The 27,085-nt window shown below is 33.6% G+C and overlaps 1 protein-coding gene across 4 annotated transcripts in view; it reads left to right on the forward strand.

The window, feature by feature from the left end:
• LOC140750474 (disks large homolog 1) overlaps window positions 1–27,085 on the forward strand; it is a 52,273-nt gene that overhangs the window by 17,610 nt on the left and 7,578 nt on the right. For all 4 annotated transcript variants that reach the window (XM_073084017.1, XM_073084014.1, XM_073084015.1 and 1 more), the window contains exons 4-10: window positions 5,783–5,862; window positions 9,611–9,796; window positions 21,122–21,202; window positions 21,725–21,925; window positions 22,309–22,447; window positions 22,946–23,015; window positions 25,615–25,855. In XM_073084017.1, the coding sequence (XP_072940118.1) occupies window positions 5,783–5,862; window positions 9,611–9,796; window positions 21,122–21,202; window positions 21,725–21,925; window positions 22,309–22,447; window positions 22,946–23,015; window positions 25,615–25,855 (998 nt within the window). The remainder of the gene's footprint in view (window positions 1–5,782; window positions 5,863–9,610; window positions 9,797–21,121; window positions 21,203–21,724; window positions 21,926–22,308; window positions 22,448–22,945; window positions 23,016–25,614; window positions 25,856–27,085) is intronic.

Consider the following 27,085-nt stretch of genomic DNA (forward strand, 5'->3'; position numbering starts at 1 on the left):
CCAAAGCTGTCACGCTTAACGTAAATCCATACCGCGAGCCATATTTAGTTTTGACCTTAAAACTTTTCAAATTTATTCAAGAAAGCCTTGTCTTACAACATCTTAACATTTTAAGTTTCAAGGATATAGCGTTATTTGTTATAAGTTTAGCCCAGAAACAGATTAAGGGATCAAACAATCTTACCAAGATTTGAGATTTATTTATTATTTAAACATTACATTATAGCACATATTTTTTATTGAAATAAAGCTCAAAGTTTCCTCATAATCTGATCTCTTATTTGTTCTTCTTTATATTGGTTTTTGAGTAAACTTAACTGCGAAGACTATAGAGTATAGGTATTTGAAGCACTTATTTATTCTGAAATTCAGAATTGGAATTTCTTTGTGATATGAATTTAATTTTTGTGAAAATTAATTTAGCGACGAGCAAAATCTTAATAAACTATTTATTATTCATACCAATCTACTAGATTCACAATGCTCAAGGTCAATGAACTAAAGTGATTTTGTCAGAAGGGTGATAATTCCATTTCATATATTACAGTGGGATTTGATTGCGGTGGCTTTATCCTTTAAGGATTAAAATTATTCACGCATAATTTTACAGACTTAATGCTTGTTTGTAGTATTTTTAAATAATTTATCTATTTGGAAGGTGGTAAAGCCGATATGATTCAATTAGGGACGTATTATCAGAACACCTTTTCCTGGAGTGAAGAAGTTCTGTGTAGACGTGTGTTCCGACTTACTTAGATTGAAGGAGGTATCTTAGTCTTCAGGAACGGATACACATCTATAACGTTAGGCTCCAGGTAGAACCAGGCTATATGGATTTGGTCACATGTCCATGGGCGGTATTGATCACTTAAAGGTCTGCGAGCTCGTAATCCAATCAAATAAAAAAATTAAACTAATGCAATATCAATTGAAATAAACACTTTAATCAAGATCTGAAAACAATTTTATCTTGGTGTACAAAACATAAAAAGAAAAAGTTCAAAGATAAGAATATAAAATTGAAGTAACAGAAGTCTTGTGATAAGTCGACTCCATATATCACAGTGGGACAATTACTGTTGCCTTACTCTTAAAGGATCAAGATTATTCACGGGCTCGCCCGAAGCCGGGACTTCACACTCGTTCAATTTATCAGAGAAAGCGCGAAGTTGTCGCAGACATTTGCAATTGTTATTAGACTACGCTGATCCTGTAAGCTTTATTTGTTGTTTCAGAACACTTTAATAAAGTGAACGTTTTGTATATATGAAAGAAATTTATTGAAAATTGTGTATTTTTTAGTAGTTGCGCATTTTTATGTAGGTATATGTGTATCAATCTTTAGCACTTCCAGAAGATCAAACAGCTTAAAGGATTTTAACAAATGAGATGTCGTTAGTTTTGTCGATTGTTGATGTCGTTGCATTTTTGTTTTTGTAATAATTCTGAATACTTCAAGCGTGCTGTTAACTACCAGTTTGACTGTTATATCATACTCAACAAAACTGAGCGTCTTATTGTGCTCTAAAAGGCCTTAAGTTCTCTACTTTATTCGTGAGAGTGCGTATTCATTGATATTTGTCTCGACAAACAAACATGTAAATTGCTATTTCTTCAATCGTTTATACTACTACTATGTTTCTCCATAAATTATCTTCACAAAGTCCTGAAACTTCGTATCTTATCATTATTGTAAGAGTGCGAATTAGTTACTTTCATCAACTAACACATTAATTGAATTAGTAGTTATTTTCTGTTCAACAAACACAACTATGAACACAATTACCTCATCTTGATACCTGGTAATAGTATTGGAACTAATCAACACAGAAAGTAAATCAACCTTGACGATACAAATAAAGATAACCCCAAGTTTGAAGGGAAATGTCTACAAGAACTGTTTGAATTAGATTCACCGTTAGTAATTGAGGTAAATATTTGAATACTAAAATTGTCCCAAAGCGAAGAGTAAATAACCCCAGGGTGAAGATTACACATTCGGCAAATATTTATGTGTACCTTTTCATTATCTTCCTAACTTCATGAAGATTATTCGTTTTGTTTCGCATTTGTAAACAAGTAACAGAACCAACGGATACGATATTAGTAAACTAAGTTGTATTGAAATACTACAAAAAACCACACGTCGCTGCTTTGTAAGAATAGCCACACAACTCATAATTATTTTATCTGTTACAGGTGCAATTTAATTCAAGATATTTCCTATTGTGTATCTAACTACATTATGGTTACGTGTATAACTACTTTTAATTGTATTTTTCATTATTTTATCTTCATTTATTAAAGGATCTTGAAACAAAAACATTGTCTAATTTTAAACTGGCTCGCTAGGAAAATTACCTTTTTTGACTTGTGCGATTATTCTTGCAAAGCAGCGATATTTTTCTTAAAAATTTGACTAGAAGTCTTTGAATACTTAATATCTCCTATTTTATATATTAAATGTATATAGTAGTAATAACAAATTAAATGTATTATTAAATAGCCTTTCATAATAATTATAAAATATCCAATCTCATTTTTCAACAGGAAAATATGTTAAGAGTTATGGGTTGCAAGTTTTATTTTTCTAGCTATTGAAATAACTTGATATTGCTTTGAACTTTGAACACAAAAGAAATTGCTTGGTGTTCCTTTGTGCCTGCACACCGTTAGAGTTTCAGCTTGCTTGTTAAACAGAATTACGGTATAAATAAAGCATATTAAACACTTTTATAAGCATAAGTATTAAACACGTGTGGTAGTTAAAAAGGGTTATGAATATTAAAGAAATGTTGATTACTTTAAACTTCACTATAATTAGTAGAATAGCAGCATTAACTTTTTAAAATATTTAAAATGCATGTCCAATATTTTACAGATTTTACTGACAATTAAAATAAAAAGTGAATTTTACGAACAATATAATTGTAATGTGATAAAGTCAGCTAATATTATTTTACTTATTGTTTCCACTTCTTGATTTTAATGTTAAAAAACAAACTTTAACATTTTTATCGTTTATTTTTACAAAGCATGGCCTGAATTGGTCTAAAATTCCTGAACTGTTTGACCGAAAACTTTAAATCCAATTTAATTATAATTAATAGGCCATGCTCGAAGCTCACGTTAAAACTATTTTCGAGGTAGAATAATTAAAACTTTTTGAGTTACGATGGGAAATTTCCGTCATAACTACATTATAATACACATAAATAAAATGAACAGAAAAAGTTATTTAGGTATAGTATTTTTGCCCGACCGCAAAGGGTTCAGGTTTTTAACGTTTTTATGTATTTTTAATTTCTTGGCACGACCAAACAAGCAACCATTTGCCATTTGTTTATAAATGGTTCTATCACCTTCAGATCTGCAGAGTAAAAAAACTTGTGATACGTTTCAAATAAAAAAGATGAATCTTTTAATTTTCTTATCCCGTTCAATCCAATGCACTGATCTTCCATGATGTTCTGTATCAACAGTATCATTTTATAGACATCCATCCATAGTAATAAAGATTATACAAACGTAAATGTTTACAATAAAAACACCCTAGACTCTCAGTAAGAAATGTTATTAATAGGCTTTTACCCTTTCCACTACTTACTCGTAACCTTGAGTTACTATCTAAAACAACTTAACTTATAACACGGATGTATACAGCTAATTACGCAAGGTTATTCTATAATACAAGTACGGATATGATTAGAGATTTGTATAATATAATACCTTCTAATATGAGCTATTTCCGTCCCAAGTCGATTTGATACCGATATCTTTTGTGTAAAATCACTGTCATGGAACACAATTAGTGATGTGATGGGTTAGCTATATTTGCACATTATATTATCTTTTGTTTGTTAAAGGGTTATTTTCGTATAAAGGATATTTCTAATAGCAGAAGAATAATATTGTCTGTATGTGATGTGGGTGAGTAGAAGTTCATTTACATCTAGTAGACATAGGTACGCCTAATCAATTCTATACGATGTGTTAAAAAATCGATTTCTTGATTCACAGGATTCTGTTTCGTGAGTGTCATAAATATATACAAATATCCAAACAGCCAGGCCCAGAATAGACATCTAAATGCATCATTCAGATATCTGGATGGGAATCGAACTCGGAACCCTTTGCGCGTCAGGACGTTATGGTTCTTAAATAGCTTTTCTTAGTTACTAGCGACTTATTATTATGCTTCATACAGTGCATTTAATAATGTAGCATGTTTCATTTAGCACCTCCATTAAATTTATATTCGAGTTGTCCAATAAGCGTCAAAACAGTGTTAAATTTCCCCCGAGATGACCCTTCCGCTGACTCCTATTCAGTCAACTAAGTCTTGGACATTAACATGGGATCAACTATGTCATAGGATCATTTGTTATTATTTTATATTATGTAACGCTGCTACCCAGAAATCCCGTTGGGTGGATACTCGTATTTTACCTATTTTTCTAAAAGGACCCTTTTCCCTTAGTTTGTCATTTATCAAAATTTTGATCCTCATTATCGACAGTATCCGGTAGCACAATAATACCGCAAGTGGTTTTTTCAAATGAACCTTGTTCGATTTCCAAATTTAAAAATGAGTTACTTCTACTACTTTTAAAATACTTTCAAATACGTGCAGGTTTCCTCACGATGTTTTTCTTCATCGTTACAAACAGCAAGTATAGAATTTCTAATATGGGCATAATTTTGAAAATTAGAGTTACTTGGCTGAGATTCACGGACTCCTTGAGTGAAATACCGATTTCAATGACTTGATCATCAACGCAACCTATGTTGATGTAAATAGAGCTATTAAGATTCTATGTCAGCTAGTCTGTATTAACCAGCCAGAAACGAAAACCATCACTAATTTAAAAACCAACTTTAAAACAGATACAGGCGCAGGTGCAACAAACTTTGCTTAGTCCGTGACGCCGTCAGCTGCATTGAAATCAGAACTGAATCCGAAACTTTTTTCACAGTTCGCGTAACAGCCCAGTTGTTTTGTTAGCGACTGCCGGCGAAACAGACCGAAGTTTTGCTTTGAAACTTTTATCCTAGATTTATCTCCTTCAAGATCCGGCTGAGAAGGGAGCAAAATGATTCTTGTAGCGATAAAATGTAGGTATACCTAAATTAAATGTTGTTTCAAGGATGTCGTAAAATGAAAGATATTCAAATATATGGTAAAAATGTTTGAATGTTTTTGGTATAATTATGGAGAGGAAAACTGTCATTTACACTAATTACCAATTGCTAATAAGTTTTTCTGAAATCTCTGTCAAAAGGTAGGAGTGTGAAGCGGGATGAAAGTTTTATTACAATTTTTTTGAAAATTGCAGCTCAATTGCCTTATCTATTTAATCGATTTTGGTAAGACGCAAGTACTTATTGAGGCATTTCAACTTAGTCCTCGGAAGTAGACAAGCATCTTAAATCTTTTTCAGATAATGATCCTTTAGGAAGGAGTTAGTACCGCTCGTCGCAGTGATGGAAAACACGGCGGTTTGCTGACTATCAATTAAAATTTGTATTAATAAAATAACATAGTTGATATCATACATAACATCATCACTTACTCACTCATCATGAATAACGTTGAAGACTCCCATTATTTACTTACTCTTTTTGTTTGTCTATATAAATACCAAGAGAAGAATCAACTTATTCTAAATTAAGTGACGCGTTTTTCTGTCGAACGACTGAGAGTTCCTACTTACATTTCCTTTATATCTACTGAAGTAGGTTCCTTATTGCAATTCCGTTTCTTACATTGTTTTATTTGCAGCGAACGTCGACTACGAGGGCGGGCGGGAACAGGCTCTGCTGAGCCCGGAAACGACGCGACAGCCCATCGGAAGCTGCCAGGTATACAACGACACTGTTCTATTTATTTTTAACTAGACCATATAATATTATGAAGGAACTCTTTGTGGTTTATCTGCAGCCGCACCACCGCTGTTTCTTTTTATATTTAATAACAGCAGTCAGCGCTGCTGTGTTCCGATTTAAAGTGTGAGTCTCCGTTGACATAGTTATCTGACGCGTTCCAATTTAGTCATCAAGGATAACAAAGGATCTACAACCGACCTCAAGTAGAAATCAAGCCTTGTCTAAGGTTGATTATAGATGTCCATGGGCGGCAGTAACCACTTATAGTCCGCTCTGAAGTTATTGCGCGCAGGTGTAGATAGTCATAAAAATTTGCTATGGCGACGCGATTCATTTCTATATTCAGAGCGGACTTGCAGTATTACACGGACTATACCATCAGGTGGACTGCATGTTCATTTGCTACTTCATTGTTATAAAAACGGCTAGTTAGGCCAGAAAACCCGACGTCTCAATCGGGAGTTCTTACCCCAGGCACACACGTCTAATTTTTTAAACTTATGCCCATATTAGAAATAAATTATCACTTGTATAAACGGCGAAAGAAAACACCGTGAGGTATCTGCACTTGAGCGTTCTTAGAAGTCTCAAGTATGTATTAGGTCCACCAATTCGCATTTGGCTAACGAGGTGGACTATGGTCATTGGTCACCCCCTTCAACTTTAGACGAAAATGTGCCCCGCAGTGGGACAGTAATGGCGCGACGACGAAGGATTTCAAAATCCTTTTTACGAACGGATTTTAAGTACACTTAATCCTAAAATCCTTTGAAACTAACGTTAGTAACAAGGTCGCAGTGTTTTTAAGCAATTACCTTAGCGTGGGCGTTACACGACGTATTTGTCGCCTTTGCCTCGTAAACGATGGCTTCGTGCAATTTTAAACGGGCGTCCTAGTTCCAAGTTTACACAGAAAGGCAACGGTACGAACATCCGTTTTGATATAAACGGATAAAGTTGTGTTCTGTTTGTGTAGTGTTTGTAGAACCGTAATTTTATAGTAACTAGAAATTTATAGTAGAAAATTACCTAATATTTAGACGAATACAAAGTAATTTGGTACCGTTTTTTCTATTTTGTCAATCAATTTCCCTTTTTACAAGTTTTGGTGACATATATAAAAAAATGGAAAACATAATAATGACCATAAAGTCAAATTTCGAACACTAACATTAACTCAATATAAAACTAATTGGATTTGTCAGAAACAGTAAAATTATGTTCAACGGATAAATTTTGTTTTATTGTTCGGATTACTTCCAATTTTATTATCACAATTTGTTAGCCTTTGTTACTTCTGCAGTCATAAATTTATTCGAAAAACAATGTAGAAAATGTATTTGGGTTGGGGTAAAATATATGAATAAATCTAATGAAATATACAAAGAAAATATGAATTGTAATAGACAATATTAAATGTATTTCAATAGAACTATTTTAAATAGTTCGGAGTTTAGAATATTATTAATATACTCGTAAATCCGTGTGTGTGAAATTGTGAATAGATTTTTAGAAAAATATATTGAAAATACTCTTAAACAATCTCCAAATATATAAGGACATCCATCAAACGTAACAAAGGCTCAAGTGTTCCTTATTTAATTAAACAATTAGCTATAATATTAATCATCAACATTAATTAATTGGCGCTGATTATATTATTTAATTATTATATTAGCAGCATTGCGCTACAAGCCTTATATTATTAGTGCTATTAAATACAGTACGATATGTCGTCCCAACATGCAGAAGAAATAAGATTGGTAAACAGTTAACACAAAAAATACAACGAGTTCTTTAATTCTTTCAATTGGAAAGTCGGTTAACCTTAAAAAACCCTGAACTCTTGTCTATGCCTATTTATAAATGGGCCATTATTTGAAATGTCAATAACTTGTAATGAGATATCTTAAATAAGATCTTTTATTATTCAAGCAACCAAAACACTACTTAACGCTGAGAACACTTCTGTCCATTGATACTTGAGTGGTGTATTGTCTAGTAGCGCAATATTATGTAACTGCCATCGACTTGTATTGTTATCTTGATAGCATTACTCCATTTTGAATCTTTGCGCTGAATGCATCAACATTTCTTGATTTCAGAGAAAACTGGGATTGTCATTAAGAGAACTACTATGGTAAACGGCAAACAAATCTCTTTATATACAACTACATGATAATTCATTTTATAATGGACATCATAAAAAATATCCGTAAAACTTATTGTTCTTTTTTATTTAAAGAATAAAATAAAAAATATTGACTTTTTATTAATAAAAATATTTTTATAAATAATTTTAAAGAATAAAAAAGAAGAAGCTAATGATCACGTAATTCAGTATATGAATGGCTACTGCTACATCTATTAAAAAATCCTCATAACATTGAGGTTCTACCTGTGGTCGGCCACAGAAGGCCACGTCTGAGGACTATTGAAAACGCCTCGAATTAGCAAATTTACTTTACCACAGCAAACAATGTTTTGTTTATCGTATTGCCACTAAGAGTTAATTGGTTTAAATTGTCTCCGCGTAGTCTGTACTAAAACCGAGATGTCACTGAATAGTCGCTATCTCTGCCCGCAGTATTTTTATTTAAGCTTGTACTCACTAAGTGCATTCAGCTTGACTATATTGCAATGTAGCTTTTAAACTTAGTTACTGTTTCCTTTTGTCCACACTAATGAAAACCCTATTTTGTAATAAAATACAACTTTATGGTCGAAGACGGAACTTCTAACAATTTGTTAATTATACTTGTGTAATGCTTGACGTATTTTATCATAAATGAATTATTATTTTCTCTTTCAAAAGGAACAAAATTGGTGGTATTGATAAAGAAAACGAAACTAGTTCTAGACACTTAAACACATGTTCCCTGTATTTTATGGATAATTTGTACATTCAAATGCAAGTAATCTAATTTATGATTTAGGTGTACCTCAGTATATATCCAGGTGTACCCAGTGCCCAATATGGTGATATATACTTTGCATGTTTGGGTCGTCAAAGTTATGGACAATAATGTAGTCAACCCGAAATGTAATCCGTTTGATCTAAAATTCAATCAAGCCCACAATTCACAAACAGCTCTCCTGATATAGGGCGTAGAATCGGAAGTTGATTAAAATTCATAACATATACGGAAGCCGAACACAGGCCCTTCGACAGCCTCGAGCATAATATACGAGTACGTATATTGATTCCCCGACGTGCTTGGGGCCAATAAAATAAATTGAACTGTCATTTACATTTCTTACTTCATACTACTGACGAAAGAAACTCTGTATTTTAAGCCTTATTAAAAGCCTTGAGTCAAGGCCGCTAGGGCTACCACTAATCTCGCAAATTAAAAAAAAACTCGAGTCATTTTTTCAAGACTTTGCTCTAAATTATTAGTCGTCAGTAAATTAATTGTAGAGTACTTTTACTCTTAGAACGCTTGTGGGTCGTATAAACTTATCTGTGACGTTTAAGCTCAAATTAAACGACGTATACTGGCTTACATCTTTCGTTAGTTAAATACAGTTTGAAGTCTAACTTTAAAAAAATCCAGTAACGTAACAATAAGTATTTTACAGTCTTAAAAGTATTTCAAAAACAACTTAGTCTTAACATTAAAAAACTTCGACTTAGCGTTTAGTCTTAGGACCCAAAACTTTCAACTACTCGAGTCATGAGTCCAAAAGACTAAGTATCTTTTAACACTTGTTGTTTTCCCAGTACCCATCAGATTCCGAAGACTCAGTTTGGGAGACGGCAGATGTGACGTTGGAGCGAGGTGTGAGTGGTTTGGGGCTAAGCATAGCGGGCGGCGAGACGGGCGGCGATGTTAGCATAACACGGCTGGCGGCAGGTGGAGCGGCCAAAACCGACGGCCGGCTACAAATAGGAGATATTTTACTGCAGGTAACATTGCCTTTGATTTGCTATTTGTCAGTTGGAAATGGTTTGGATGTGTTAACTGTGAAATGGTATAAGAGTGTTTAATCGACTACTTTTGCTGTTTAAAACAATTTATAAGGTTACTGCTTGCCATTTTTTAATCTAAGCTTATTTAAAAACTAATAAAATACGTAACATAAAATTTACACAATATTTTAACCCGACTGCCAAGGAAGGGTTATGTTTTTCGCGCGTATCTTTTATGTTTGTATTTCTTTATAAACTTAGTCTTAAGGGTTAGAAACTAATAAGTGTCGTTATATCAATTAGGGCTCCTATCTTTAGCTACTATATCGAATACCTTTTGTTAAAGTAAACAAGTTCGTTAAACAAAGTCATGCTTCGTTTTCATTAGGAATCCTTCCTGAAAGGTTAAAACGCTAAATAAATAAATAGTTCATAGTGCTATAATTTCCATCGTGAAATTTACTTCATGCTTGTACTACAAGTAAATCAGCGTATAAAATACTATTATAGTCGCTAAATCATAACACAAGTTACATTATTACCCTAACTTTTGATTAACTTTAACTAAACTGTTGTGGGCACGGCCTCTAGGCTACGGAACGTTTTATTGCGGACAAGTTTATTGTCGGAATTAATTATTCAGCGGACTGGGAAAGCGATTTTCAAAGACCGGACCGGACGCATCACTCCAGTTTAAATATTAAGATAGCGCATGCTGCTAACAATGCGGATAGTTTTGTTTCTTGTACGCTGCAGATGTGTCAAGGTGTAAAGAGTGCATCGTTTATTTCTATTTTTTATAATACTTGTATTGTTTTAAATAGCAGAAGAGCATTCATTCTACCGGATGTTATGTGGCTACTACCGCCCATGGATATCTGTAATCAATGCCAGGTAAGATTATATTCCTACCTGAGTTCGGCCACAGATGCCGTGCTTAGGCACCGCTACTTTTGAGGATTAAGCTTGAATGCCTAGGATAAGTACAAGAGTCGCTATCTTTAGACCAGAAAACAGCAACGCAGCAAACTTTCATCATTTCCTACTTGATCAGCGTTTAGTACACTTAGGAAACCATAACACAAGTTACATCATTGTCCTAACTTTTAATTAACATTAACTAAACTGTTGTGGGCACCGGTCCGGTTTTATTGCGGACAAGTTTATTGTCGGAATTAATTATTCAGCGGACTGGGAAAGCGATTTTCAAAGACCGGACCGGACGCATCACTCCGGTTTAAATATTAAGATAGCGCATGCTGCTAACAATGCGGATAGTTTTGTTTCTTGTACGGTGCAGATGTGTCAAGGTGTAAAGAGTGCATCGTTTATTTCTATTTTTTATAATACTTGTATTGTTTTAATTAGCAGAAGAACATACATTCTACCGGATGTTATGTGGCTACTACCGCCCATGGATATCTGTAATCAATGCCAGGTAAGATTATATTCCTACCTGAGTTCGGCCACAGATGCCGTGCTTAGGCACCGCTACTTTTGAGGATTAAGCTTGAATGCCTAGGATAAGTACGAGAGTCGCTAACTTTAGACCAGAAAACAGCAACGCAGCAAACTTTCATCATTTCCTACTTGATCAGCGTTTAGTACACTTAGGAAATCATAACACAAGTTACATCATTGTCCTAACTTTTAATTAACATTAACTAAACTGTTGTGGGCACCGGTCTGGTTTTATTGCGGACAAGTTTATTGTCGGAATTAATTATTCAGCGGACTGGGAAAGCGATTTTCAAAGACCGGACCGGACGCATCACTCCAGTTTAAATATTAAGATAGCGCATGCTGCTAACAATGCGGATAGTTTTGTTTCTTGTACGCTGCAGATGTGTCAAGATGTATGTAGACTGCATGACCTAATCATGTATTGCTAAATGAGTCGTTAGGGAACTTTTTCATTAAATAGAAGAACCAAACGAGCTGACGTTTTAACGAATTGTTAAAGTTAATTTTGACAAGACCTACGCTTTTTTTTAATCTGATGTATACCCGAATTTGATTGTGGAGTAATGACTGGTACCTATTATTATTATTTTTACCCGACTGCCAAGGAAGGGTTATGTTTTTCGCGCGTATCTTGTATGTTTGTCTTTCTTTATTTGATCGGATCTAACAAACGGCTGGATGAATTTCGACAGTTAAGGTGTCATTATATACGTCTCAATGACCCGAGTGTCCTTAGATAGGTGTAAGAAAAAAATAAATAAAATGGCGGATTTTTGGCGCGAAATAGTAACACATTTTAAAAAAAAAGTTAACCGAACCTATCGAATAGGGTATCAAATGAAAGGAAATTAAACGGAGATTATGAAAAAATATTTGTAAATATATAAAACAGCAAGGTGACTGACTGACTGACTAACTAAATGACTTTTTCATTTTTTAGAAATCAAAGTACAGCCAAAACCGCTCAACTTAGAGTTCTGAAATTTTGCACAAAGGTTTGCTGTATAGCGTAAATAAGTACTAAGAAAGGCCTCTTGGAAATTCTACCCCTAAGAGGGTAAAATAGGGGAAAACAGTTTTTCTGAAATGCTTTAATTTTGTAGCAACTGCTACAAAATTTAGAATTTAGCTTTCTGGATAGGAACAAGGACACACCTATTTATCCCCATCCGAAAAATTAACCCCGTAGAGGGTAAAATAAGGTTTAAAAGTTGATTTAAACAATCGTCAATTTTGAAGCGAACACTATGAAATTTTGTATTTGGCTTTTTGGATAAAAATAATGAAATTCTACCCATTACGAGGTAAAATAATGACCGGAACTTTGAATTACTGAAGTTATATACTTTATGGAGCGTAAATGGTGGATTGTTTTTGCGAAATAGTAACATGTTTTAAAAAAAGTTAACCAAACCTATCGAGTAGGATATCAAAATAAATGAAGGAACTTAAAAGAGATTACACATACATTTTATTATATATACATATATATAACTCATCGAGATGACTGTCTGACTAAATGAGTAGTGTTGCTGTGATAAAGATCAACGCAAAGGGAAACCGCAGAACTTTAGAGTGCTGGATTTTTACTCATAGGTTCTTTATATAGCGTAAATGATATACGAACTATACGAGGATAAATAAAATCGGATAATATTGTTTGAACATTTTTGATTTTGAAGCAGATACCTACTATGAAACTTTGTATTTGGCTTTCTGCATAAAAATAATAAAAGGCCTATTTCACCGTTTTTGGTAATTCTACTTTAGCTTTTATAGTGCAGTCGGGTTTTTTGATTTTTTAAATGAATTACTTGTTTAATATATCATTTCATTCGTTATTATGCTTCTTGACAAAAAAAACTCGTTAATTTAAAATACTTTTTCCTTATTTTATTATGAAATAAAAGAGAAACCTGAAGGAAACCTGAAGTTTAATATTCATCGCGTTTATTTTTTACTAGCGTTTAATTCCAGTGAAAATTCCACTGCAGCGGGCGAGTACCATTTAATTTGTAAATTTTACCGCGTAATGAAATAACTCATTTACAGCAATAACATTTGTTACGATAATTTACAACATTGATGGATAAAACACTCGATATCAATTGTTGCACAATCAGTAATTAATTGAAAATTCTGACAGTAATATTAATTAATTTCATGAGTTCATAATATTACTATATCAGCTATGGTATGCCTAAAATGAAATAAGATTTATAAAATTGAATTGAGTATGGATTAATTAAGCGGTAAGGCTTTAAGAAATAATTCACTTTAATGAAAAAGTAAATGTCGTTAAATCTTTGATAACTTTAAAAGCTTGAATTCAACTACCTAAGTTTTCAATTGCTTGTTTGCTCAAAATTTATGAAACTCCTAAAATAACAAGCACTTTTAATCTATCACGTAATTTCTCGAAAATTCCGCAGTCGTTTAGAAACGAACGTTTTATGTAACATTTACTTAACAACAATTAAATAAGGTAGTGTCTTTACCACGTAAATCTAAATCCAATTTCATCTAAAATTGTTACTAAATTAGATATATTTACTGGAATACTAAAATATTCATCATTATAACCTCCAACGTAATTTTAAATTTTTGACTAATGTTTTGACTGATAACTTAATCGTTAAACCTAAACAAATAACCCTTATAGTAAGGGAGGAACCCTAAGCAATTAATCACAGAGTCCCATAAAACTGACGTGGACCTGTCTCCGTTTCGTGACGCAGTAATTTCGGCGGAACCTCCGGCGACCTTCTAGCATACTAATCATTATTTGATACTATTTTGTTTTTTAAAACCGACTTCCCAAAGGAAGAGAGGTTATATTGGACGTTCATATTAGACACACTGTATACGTTTCATAACCTATATACCTATATCACTTTCACTATCACTTTCACTATCACGGTTTAATAGAATTATTGAGAAATTTCCACTTATTGGAAGTTGACGTATAAAAATAAGGTAAAAATATGTAGATGTCTTACAATCGAATAGAACAAACCAATCGCCATCAATCACTGGTGCCCATAAAAGTGACATTGTGCTGTGTCGCCGACCCGTGACGTTGTGGTTTCCCTGTCCTCCTCCTCCGGAGGGACTGGTGATTCATTATTCGATTATATTTGAACTGTTTTCCAGGTAAATTTAAATCTTTTTTTGTATAATAAAGACCTCTTTGTGGCTCGACTATGGAGCTTATGGTAATAGGGAAAAGTGTTTGTTCTGATATTTATATATTTCTTTACTAAGTTTTATTCCGAAGCGAGGCATTACTTAGTCCATAGAAGTACTCGTAATAACGGTATGTTTAACTTTTTGTGATCTTCCGCGCAACGGGACAACCCGGATAGCGAAGCGATACCGGTTTGACACGCAGATAATTCCGGGTTCGGTCCCCAGATGATATCGTATTGAATCTATGTTTTCGTTCAGGGTCTGGGTATTTGTCTGTATATATTCGTCTGTATGTGTCTTTACTTAGAAGTCCGACTAGAGGTTAGACACAGAATCCACCGCAAAACCAGTATAGTGATCATCTCATTATCTTTCCGTAACAATCATATTACCATGAGCTAAAGTAATATACTTACATGAGATGTTTCATCTTAGCTCTTAAACCTTATCGTACCTACCCAACTTTGATCAATTTCAGATAGGACGCCTATTATTTGCAAGTTACTTGTTAATGGGCGGTAGTAACGGCTTACATTAAGACTGACCGCCGTGAATACTAACGCTTCAACAATTGGTAGCTTTAGCGACTTCATCGCGACTGTGAAAAGTTGCAAGTTGAAAAATTGAAAATTTGCAAGTTGAAAAATAAGGTCAATATACAGTCTGCGGCGTGGTGAGTCCCTAAGAGAACGGTTTTCCACTATTAATATATTGACGGTGCATAGTCAATACATTTATGAAAATATTATGTATGTAAGAAAACACACTGATATGTTTGAAAAAAATAGTAACCACCATAACTTTAATACCAGAAATAGAAATAAATTAGCAATTCCTAAACATAGATTATGTAAGGTGGCTAGATCTTTTATGGGCAACTGTTTTCGCTACTACAATAAAATACCCGACCACATTTTGAATCTCACAGAAAAAAAGTTCAAACATGTCGTAAACTGTCGTTAAAGTGGTAGTTGTATTGACATTCAAAAAGTGCTCTGTAAAGAACCTATTTTGAATAAAAAAAATTGATTTGATTTGATTTGATTTGCTCGACGACTATTTAGGAGCCCTTGCATCTATACACACTTGTAGGAAATAGGTACCTGGTTTTGTACCGCTCGTCAGTAGCTCGAATAACAAATTCATCGCTCGATCGGCACCGAATTAAGCAACTTCTCAGAAGCATAAGCAACAAGATGGTTCCTTATGCTTCTGAGCCGTCAGTGAGACTTAGAAACTATGTATATATCACGCGATAATAGATGGTTTTAGAGAAAATGAAACTTGTAGAATAAAAAAAAATATGTGGCAGGTTTATTAATGTTCTTAATTTAACGTCATGCCCTACATATGTGGTAAGTAGAGCGTTTGTTACTGACTTCTGGCCTGTATAAAGATAACATAGGTATATTATATTGAAATGGGTCATTATATCACTATAATACTATAATAGTAAACTGTATTTATACGGGTAGGAATTCAAATTGAGGACTGAACATAAACTTTTTGGAATACAATAATAATTTATCCCTCGCATGAATTTCCTGGATTTTGTTCAAAACTACACAAACCATTTTATCTTGGAAAGTTATAAGCTTCTATTTGTTTCTTCTGTCGTTACATTGTAAAGGTTAATCAAAGTAACCAGTGAACTTTTGAAGGTGATAGAACCCTTCATGATTCGACTCCGGCGGCACCACCGCCACGCCTATTTCTGCCTAATAACAGCAGTGTTAGGCGCTGCTGTGTTCCGTTTTGAAGGGTGTGGTAAAGGAGACAGACTTTTCCAAGGCGTTCCAGCTTAAAATTGTATTAATTTCTATAATAAAAATGAGTTTTGATAATATAACTTTTAGAAAAAATGAAAGAAAAAAACTAAATTTATCAGATAATTTTCTGGAATGTATGGATAGTGAACAATCAAGTCTTACAGACACTAGTACCATGAGTCAGCCTAATATTTTGAATCCAGAACAAAACGATTTATTAATAGAATTGCAAAAAGAAGTATCCGAACTGAAAAAAGAACTAAATATTGCACACGAACATGTTCAACGGCTTTATTCAGAAAAACAAGAGCTTAGTGAAAAAATTGAAAACTATAAAGAAAAAATTCTTCGACTAACTGGGAAAGACACCGGTAAACCTAGCAAAAGAACAATCAATTTCACTATAAATTCTGATAAAAATTGCCAAAAACCTAACCAAGTTGAAACAATTAATATCGAGGGGACTGATAAACAAAGCCAGACAAGCACACCTATACAAAAAAAAAACGAAGAGGAATAAAACAGCGGCATCTGTAAGAAATGAAATAAATGAAAACTCAAATCAGACGAAAGCACCACAACAACAGCAGCACGTCTCAAACAACAAAAAGCTTTCAATCAAGGACATTGGAAAGGGCGAGGAAGAAACTACAACGCAAACTAAAGGAGTATCCAGGGAATTTTCAAAATGCACAATATTTATTTTAGGAGATCAGCAAGTCAAAGGACTCTCGTCAAAGTTAATACACTTAAGAAAAAACAAATGGAATGACGATTATAGCATAAGTGCATTAGTAAAACCTAACGCCTTAAGCTCGGAGGTGTTATCATACAGTGATATTTTATGTCAGGAACTCAAATTGGGCGATAAAGTCATAATATCAGTAGGATCGAATGATAAGAATCCAAATTTATTGTTAAAAAATGTATGCCTTGCTCTTTACAAATTGCAAAAATTTAAAATATATATAATACAGACAGATACAAACAAGTTCCTACAGGAAAAAAAGTTAAATGATACAATTTATTCATTAGTTAAGACATTTAATAATTGTGATTTTATAAAAACCAATAACGAGGTGCCAAGCCAGTATTTATTACAGTTAGCCAAAACATTAAATTTTAAAATTGACTCTGACGACTACGAAAAACAATACCTTGTACAATTAAAAAATAATACGTCGACACAAAACAATGAAAATACAATAAAAATGTACAAAAGCGCGCATACAAAAACACCAAAAAAGACATACAATAAGGGCACGATCCCATATCTATTTTCAAAACAACTAGAAAAAATTAAATTAAATTCAAATATATGTCCCACGTTAATACAACACAACAAAAACAATAAAACTGATTCGGCAAAAAGGGGAACAATTCCGTACTACTTCAAAAAAATAGATCCTAAAGGAAAAAACCCTGATGTTTCCACAAACCAGTTTTTTCTCGAATAGATATATAGGTAAACTTACTTTATTACATCAAAACATAGCTGGCCTCTTACAAAAAATTGACACTATAGAGATTACGTTATTAGATTTGATGCAAAATCATAACATGAACATAGATATACTATGTTTTACGGAAACTTTTGTGAAACGAGGTACAGAATCAAACATATTAATTAATAATTATAAACTAGCAAATTATTTTTCGAGAGAAAGGGAAAGACGCGGTGGATCTTGTATATTAGTTAAAAAAGAATTAAATTTTAAACCGATCAACATTACAAAGATACTATCTAACACTTACGAGTTTGAGTGTTGTGGCATTGAACTTTTCGAACTTAAATTAATAATAGTTTGTATATACAGGACTCCAAATAGTAATATATACCAATTTTTCCAAAAATTAAACACACTACTCTTAAAATTAACGAAATACAAAAAAAACGTTATACTTTGCGGTGATTGGAACATTGACACTCTAAAAGATTGCAAACAATCTAAAGAGTTACAAACCATTTTAAGAAACTATAATTTATCAAACCACATTAAGCTACCAACGAGACAAAAATCTTGCCTAGATCAAATAGCTAGTAATATACCAAATATTGTGACATCACATATTCAATATCTCGGTTTATCGGATCACGAAACGGCCCAAATAATTGATGTTGCCATAAAACAATACGAAAGTTGCGAGCATTGGTACGAACTCAAAAGAGATTTCAGTGTAGATAATACGAAAAAATTTATTGACTCTATTTCATCATTGACATTTTCGGAATTATATAATTTGAATGAATGTAATCAATCATTTGACATTTTCCATGAAATAATAGTGCTATTTTATAATCTATGCTTTCCTTACATTAAAATTAAGATGACACAAAGAAAGTCAAAACAAAATTGGCTTACAAAAGGACTAAAGAAATCAAGTATTTGTAAGCGACGCCTATACTTAAAACTTAAATTTACTAAAACTAATAAAAATACAAACAAAAATACTTATAAAAATTACAATAAAATATTTAAAATGTGTGTGTCTAAAGCACAGCAAATATATAATACAAAATACATACAAAACAGTAAAAACAAGTGTAGAGCTACATGGACAACTATAAAACAGAAAACAAACACTAGTATATCGTATAATAATATTACAGCGATTAATTATAAAAACGAACGAGTCACAAATCCAAATACAATAGTAAAAATATTTAATGACTATTTCATTGATTTAACGGATGATTTAAATCCCACGACTAGCGGTAACACAAAGGATATAAAAATAAATCCGCATACAATATTTCTGACACCTACGAGCCCAGCTGAAATATTTAAAATCATAATGGGCCTTAAAAATAGTAAGTCGGTAGGGTATGACGGAATTAATACAAAGACCATCAAGGCCTGTGCAGGATATATTTGTAAACCACTTAGTCACATAGTAAATTTATCATTTGAGGAAGGGCGCTTTCCAGAAACCCTTAAGTATTCTATTGTTAAACCTTTGTATAAAAAAGGCGATGTACATGATATAAATAACTACAGACCTATAACTTTGATACCCATCTTTTCAAAAATAATAGAAAGAGTAATGTATAGCCGTCTAATAAACTTCTTGACTGAACATAAAATTTTAAAAAAAGAGCAATTTGGCTTTCAGAAAAATTGCTCAACAACATTAGCAACATTTAATTTAATTAAAGTCATATCTGAAAACCTAAATAAAAAAATACCCGTAACGACCATCTTTCTTGATATGTCAAAGGCGTATGATTTGGTTGTCCACAAAATATTACTTGAAAAGCTCAGCAAATATGGTATACGTGGTAACGCACAAAACTGGATAAAAAGCTACTTAGAAAACAGACAACAACACACAGAAATTTCAATTATAGAGAGGTATCAAGGTCAGCCTACAAAGATTGCGTATAAATCACCGATTAGGAAAAACCTTAGTAGAGCAATACCACAAGGAAGTATAATTGGCCCCTTATTATTCTTAGTTTATATAAACGATCTCCCTGACTCTATATCAAGTGAGTGCATACTATTTGCCGATGACACTACTTTAATTGTAAAAGATAAAAATAGGATAATATTAAAAAATAAAATAATTAACTCCCTAAATGACATAACTATATGGTTAAAAAATAATAACTTAGCATTAAATTTTACCAAAACTAAATTAATAAATTTCAATACAAATAAGAATATAGGTGACCTTGACATAAAGTATAATGGTGAAAAAATTGACGAAGTACATCATACAAAATTTTTAGGTATAATTATTGACAAAAATCTTACATGGAAAGAGCATATTGACAATATGTGCAATAAATTAGACCGGTTTATTTTCGCCCTCAGGAGGATTAGGTACACGGTATCAGAACAAGCTGCATGGTGTGCCTACCACGGCTATGTATCATCGGTACTGAACTACGGTCTGATAATTTGGGGTAATTCATCATACGCGATTCAAGCATTCAGGGTGCAAAAAAAATGCATACGTGCAATATGCAACGCGCACTGGTTGGACAGCTGCCGACCACTATTCAAAAAGTATAAGATACTAACTCTGCCTTCACTATATATCAGAAATATTTGCCTATTAGTACACAGACATCCCGACCAATTCACAAAGGTTTCAGAGTACAGTACGAGGCCCTCACGATATCTAAACAAATTGCTGGTCCCTAATTGTGCCCTAAGCCTCTACAAAAAAAACGCTCATTTCATGGCAATAAAAATTTATAATATGTTACCCGATGCCATAAAACAATTGACATACAATCAGTTTAAAAACAAATTGACATTATGGCTTGTATTTAAATGTTTTTATTGTGTTAAAGATTATTTAGATTTAAGGAAAATTGACATACAAACTTCATTTAATGACTATATAATGTAACTTATGCTTCTTGACATCAATAACTGTATAATATTCAAATTACGTATATTGCAATCAATTATTTTAAATATTGACAACTGTAAATTGTTTTTAATTACTATGTATACAAAATTTGCACGCCGACCCGGCAGAATGAGAGGAATTTGTAGCTATAAGACCTTTGTTAACCTTATTCTAAGCAAATAAAGAATTATGAATTATGAATTAGTCCTCAGGGGTAGCGGCGCAGCTGTGGCCGACCTCAGGTAGGAATATCTGATCCTATCTGGGGTTGATTACAGATGTTCATGGACGGCAGTAGCCATTTACGATCAGGTGGACTATTCAGTCCTCCTAGTCTGCTACTACTATATTATAAAAAAAACCTAAATAAAATGTCAAATATTAAAAAAAAAACATGAATATACAATATTTTTAGGAACGGATTAGTAAATTTAGGAACCGATACAATACTTTGTAGTTTACGAACCGAACAATACCTTTGCTTTTCTGGCTCAGCACAACCAATTTCGCTCTAAACGTAAATTATTCGTCGCAGGTTAACGACGTTTCCGTTGACGGCGTGCCTCATTCAGTGGCGGTAGAAGCGCTCCAGAAAGCGGGCAATGTGGTGAGATTAGTAAGTATATGCCGTAATTACATCGCTAATTGGAGCGCATAATTTTAACATAGATTTTATGTGAGACGCTAACGGTGCATGTTTGACTATTTTGCAATTTATATACAGAAAAAGGTACAATACGTATTTTTAATATTCATGAAATTCACATTTATTGGCAGTTTATTCGTAGACTTGAACTTCCATAAGTTCTATGTGACTGATGTAATACCAGATTATTATTTTATATAGGCACAGTGTTCATATTTGGAGCCTCATGCACAATGCGTTAAATTACAGAAAACAATTTACAATTTGAAACTTATTCTATAAGATTAAAACCTTTTTCAACGTCGTATTTTACTAAATATATACGAATTAACCCTCAACAAAACATGCGGGCAAAATTGTTTAATCTAAAATAATCATAGACTATTAAAGTTCCAAACTGTTGTAATGATAAAACTAGCGCGCCATTTAACGACCGAAATTTCTCGATGTCCGGGTTTAAATTACATCTAATTATAATAAATGTTTGTTCAGAAAGTCCGAAGAGCGCGGCGTCCTCGGGTGGTGACGCTGTGGAGAGGCGTTCGCGGGTTAGGACTCGGTATTGCGGGCGGAGCGGACGACGCCGCTGGTGGCGGAGGCGTTTTTATATCACATATAGCTGTTGGTGGCGCCGCGCACCACGACGGCAGACTTAGATTAGGAGACAAGATACTGGCTGTGAGGGATGAGGATGTAAGTATTACAGTATGCTACACAAGCTACATAATAATAAAAATTGTATAAATCTATCCGTTTTTTTTCGTCATACCAATCTGTTGCAGCGGTAAAACGATGACGTGTAAAAGATGTTAATTTGATTAAATTTCTTATCTATTTTTATCGGACTGCAGACTGATTTTGGGTGCTTGTATGCTTATACGAGTATATATGTCTCATTATTTTGCATGCACGACAACTCAAATCGCTTGACGGATTTTATCATAATATCAGATGCCTTTGGATTCATCAAAATTTTCGGAGTAATATAGGCTACATTTTTAAGCAGTCAGTTGTTTTGTTTTTGTAATAATTACCTACTAATTATTAAAAAAATCATAGTAATATTTTTTGTTCAGGCGATAGAGACATCGTTAATCGGTGCTACCCACGCAAAAGCGGTAGCGGCATTGCGGAACGCGGGCGAGCACGTGACTCTAGTCGTGTTGCCCGCCGGCTCGCTTCCGCCTGTGGCTCGGACCGCACCCCTATATTCTAGTAAGCACTACGTTATGTCATAATATCTAAATGTTAATATGAAAGTTTGTAACATGAAGTTTATAATAACTTGGTACTTCCTAAACAAGCATATGCACTTCATATCTTGTTTGTACATATTTCATGACATTATAACAAGAACAATGTATATTACGCTGAAGTAGGAAATTTGTTATACTTGTCTACCCAACTAGGAAGATAATGTTTTTTGATAGTATGTATGTGTGTTTGTATCACTCACTATTTGACATGTCCTACAGTCTAAAGGGCTTGACAGATATATGAGGTGTTGGATCCATCTAAATTGTGACATTAATATAGGCTACATTTCGTCTTTTTCAGTTATTTATTTTTAGGAAGTCGGTTCTTTTGCTTTGTTGATATGTTGAAGGAAACAAGAATGAAATAAGGTTAACTAGAAATCCATTTACTCAGTTTTTTGTTATGTAAAACCGAAGTTTTCTATTTGCAGTATTATATTTATATAATATTTCGCAGCTAAGACCCAAGCCACGTCATGTTCAACACTTCATGAGCTTTCAGAGGAGGAGCCGAACAAAATACCGAGGTAAAACTTACTTTTCTATCACAACGGATACTTAATACAATTTATTTACTGTAATAAGTAGCAATATTGTTTCTTTAATGTTTATGAATAACATTGTAAATTCTTGTGACAAAGCAATTAGTAGTGCAAAGAGTCCTTTGATGCAATATTAATTGAAAGCGAAAAATTAGTTTTATGCATTCATTTCATTAAGTACTGAGCTGAGTTAATATTATTAAGAAGTAAAGATACCTTTCTTAGTTTACTTTATATACCTCGTAGCACCAGTATGGCGCTGCTGTTTTGTTTTAGAGGATGTAATAAGGGAGAGACGAGGTGTTAAAACTTCGACCTCAACGTAGCGACGCAGCCGGCCTGTCGTATTCTAATTCTATCTATTGTTGATTATTGATGTCCATTAGTGTCAGTTGGCATTTATCATCAGGTGGCCTACATGCTCGTTTACTACTCTTTAATAAACCTTTGGTAATAAAATACAATATTTACAATAAGCAAGGCAAACAAGTATTGATTAATAAATTTATTCCACGTAGGCATATACGAATATTTAGGCTCTTTTCCCATGGAAATACCAAGCTACGCGACCGAGACGCGAACCATAGGTCAGGCTACCTATGGTTCGCGTCTCAGTCGCTACTATGCTACTCTACTCTTTCATACCAGTACCCTTAGTATGAGTTTTTACGTTTTTACAAAAATGTCTGTTTTTGTTTTTGTTTACGTATTTCCCATACATATCCAATAAGTTCTGATACAATCCGATTTGGGCGCTGATTGGAAATGTATGAGCAAATACGTAAACAAATACCAAAACAGTCATTTTAAGGTACTGTACTGTATTCGTTTGGTATTAATACATACCCATGGTTCGCATCTCAGTCGCGTAGCTTGTAAATATCTCTGTGGGAGAAGCGCCTTAGTCCAGATTCCATTTGCCGAAACAAATGACACGCAAAATTGACATGATTGTTAATAATTGATGTGTGTGACAGGCGCGCTGGCGCTTTGTGTGCTATTTAATCGAATTTATGTCATGAGCTCGAAATTTGTATGGATATTAATTTTTACTGATAACGAATTAACTGACATGTAAATGATTTCACGGATATATGAGGTGTCGTTGGATTTGACTAAGAGATAGACATAGGCTTCATTACTTTTCCTTTCCGTTATTTACGTTTAAGACGTCAGTTCTTTTGTTTTGTTGGTATATAGAAGAAAAAAAGATGAAATAAGATTAACTAGGAATGCCATAAAGTGATGCTGTAGTAGTAAAGTAGCCTTAGTTGTATTTTTTGTTTTTTTTTTCAACTGTATTTTGTGTTAACAAACTGTCAATATAGATCCTTGATAAGTAGAGATACTTCGCCGCCTTGAAATTAAATGAAGCCACAAAGGACTGATTTATCAGCTATTGTTTTTGAATTCTTGACAAATAAAATGATTTTTAGAGAAAATTTACGAATAAATAACTAATACTGCGTAATTTACATAATAAATAAATAAGTATTTCAAATGTATTGCGGCCACGTGGCAAAACTTTTACTCAACTATTTCAATACTCAAAACTGATTACATTTTCTTGTTAGAATTGAGTAATCTTTACTAATCTATGATGTAGATGTTTTGCTGAGTTAGTTTTATTAGTGGGGATTTTTGGCAAAAAAAATAACAATCCCCACTGGTAGGGATTTGTCGGTGGGGATTTCCGGAATAAACCATTAAAACATCATAATTATTGATGTGAAACGTCTGATGCGACGTATCAGATCGGGCATTGGTGTGGCGACGCCTGCCGCACGATGCAGACGAAAGTAAATAAAGATAAAATAGATATTATGGAATCTTCCTAATATGCCTCCCACTTGGCCATTGTTTTATTAATCAAGTGGCAGCAGCGGCATTAATTGCATTTGGACTAAATTAGATATTTTATTATTTTCATCATACCTTTACTTACATCACAGTTTGCACTAACTAACGTGTCGCCAGTTGGCACTAATTCAAAAAATTTTAAACGAGCTTCCTTTGTACTAAAACATATTGCCCAAATTTGGCGTTTCGCCGCTTTTATTATTGTTACGGCAATTACCATTATTAACCGCCGTTTCCTTTTAATTTATGTTTGTTGGCTTTTGTATTTTTGTAAAAATTCAACGTAATTCTACCGTTAAATGTGTTCCATTATTTGAATCGTGTTTCAGAAGGATTATCTGTATAAATACATTTTTATGTAATTGCATACTCATCACTGTTAGGTTCCATATGATTTTTATCAAGATGAAACTAAATTGGGCATGTTTTAACTCTTCTTTATGTCAGTCATAATGTTCCACCACTGAACACGGGCGTTCTCCATAGAATAAGAAGGGTTTAGGCCATAATCCAAGTGGAGATGGTGGGAATTCACACTCTTTTAAGAACTCTTTAAAGACTCGGGCCTGTAAATTGTTTCACGACATTTTTCTTCACGGTTATAGGCAAGTAATACTTAAACTTTAATATGAGATTGGAATCTCGGTTCTCCAAATTAGAATGCTGAATTTCAAACCACTAAGCTATCACTGCAACACACATCTAATCACACGCATTTCCACAGATGTGTTCGAATGGTACGCCTCGTGCGTTCCGGTTCCCGTTTAGGCATGGACATCGTTGGTGGGCTTGGTGGGGAATCTGACTGCAGTGGGGGAGAGGACGACACATGTGGGGTGTTCGTGTCTGGCGTGTCCACTGGTGGGGCAGCGTACGGGATGCTGCACAGGGGAGACAGGATATTGAGTGTCGACGGCAGGGACCTGACTAGAGCAACGCATGAACAAGCGGCGCAGGCGTTAAAGGTTGGTTTTATTGGCAACTTAAAATACAAATACTATAATATATTGAAATTCATTACTATTTATTATGTTTGCCAATGCCGAATGCAAATTTAACATAAGAAAAAATATAACGTACGATTTAGTGACAAATAGTTGAAATTTTGCATACACATTTTGCTTTCGATGACAATAGATGATTAACTTCATGACGTCATTCTAAATCTAATATGGCGTAGACCTTAACATGGTGGTCCAATTATTTTCATGTACCCCCATGATAAAGAGGTATAGAATATGGATTACAAAGTTACGGAACAGTTTGTTTTTAAACCCGTTTTTAATATAATTTCGTTTTAGCTTTTATTATAAACAGAACGAAGCGTCAACGAAAACGCCTGTAATATTCATTTATGGGATATTCGCTCAAAAGCCATGTGTTGCATGCAACGTAGAGTGCCCATAAATTAGGAGCAAGGATTTATGTATGAATAAATTGCATAAATTACCCTGGCATTTTAATTTTTCTGTAATATAAGCTACCATTATTTAATGTTAGCAGACACATGATTTTTTATGCTAATAAAATATGAATAAAGCATATAGGGATAGCGTAGTAGTTTAAAGTTGATCACTCGATCGAAGGGTTCAAGATTCGTATTTCAGAGTCACGAGCCTGTTTTTTCAAAGTTACCTTTGTGTATATTGAAAATTAATAAAATTTACATTTCTCGATTCAGAGACCGCAATTCAACCACTAGGTTATCACTGCTTGTAAACAGGACACCTGTTATATAAGACAAAACAGCTGTTATATAAGACAAAAATAGATGTAGCGGTGGCGCCTACAGAGTAGAACATAAATGGTTCATGAACCTTCAGATTTATTTTTATGTCTGCCTGTCTTACCATTCCGACCATCAAAACATTAAAGAAAATCTTTTCCTAGAATGAATAGTGACAGTTGATAGTTTTAACATACTTTAAAAACATTATGGAGGACGCGGTTCTGACGATATTTTCGTTAATTCCAAAATTTTGTTGAAGGAATTAAATGGCCTATGACTCCTCCTTCCTTGTATCTAAGAACACAAAAAAGCGTTTACGTGAAATTGATAACACTTAACAAAACGAGGATCAATACGGATTATACTAATACGGCGCCATTATTTACCACTTCTCCAATAAGCCATGCGGCGCTGGTACTGACGGCGCGTTTTCGTATCAGTCTTTGTTATTTACAACTGTGGGGGT

This window comes from Epargyreus clarus, unplaced genomic scaffold (assembly GCF_041222505.1).
Source record: "Epargyreus clarus isolate Ecla_fem2 unplaced genomic scaffold, WU_Ecla_fem_2.2 ptg000019l, whole genome shotgun sequence".
In the NCBI taxonomy this organism is placed as follows: domain Eukaryota; kingdom Metazoa; phylum Arthropoda; class Insecta; order Lepidoptera; family Hesperiidae; genus Epargyreus; species Epargyreus clarus.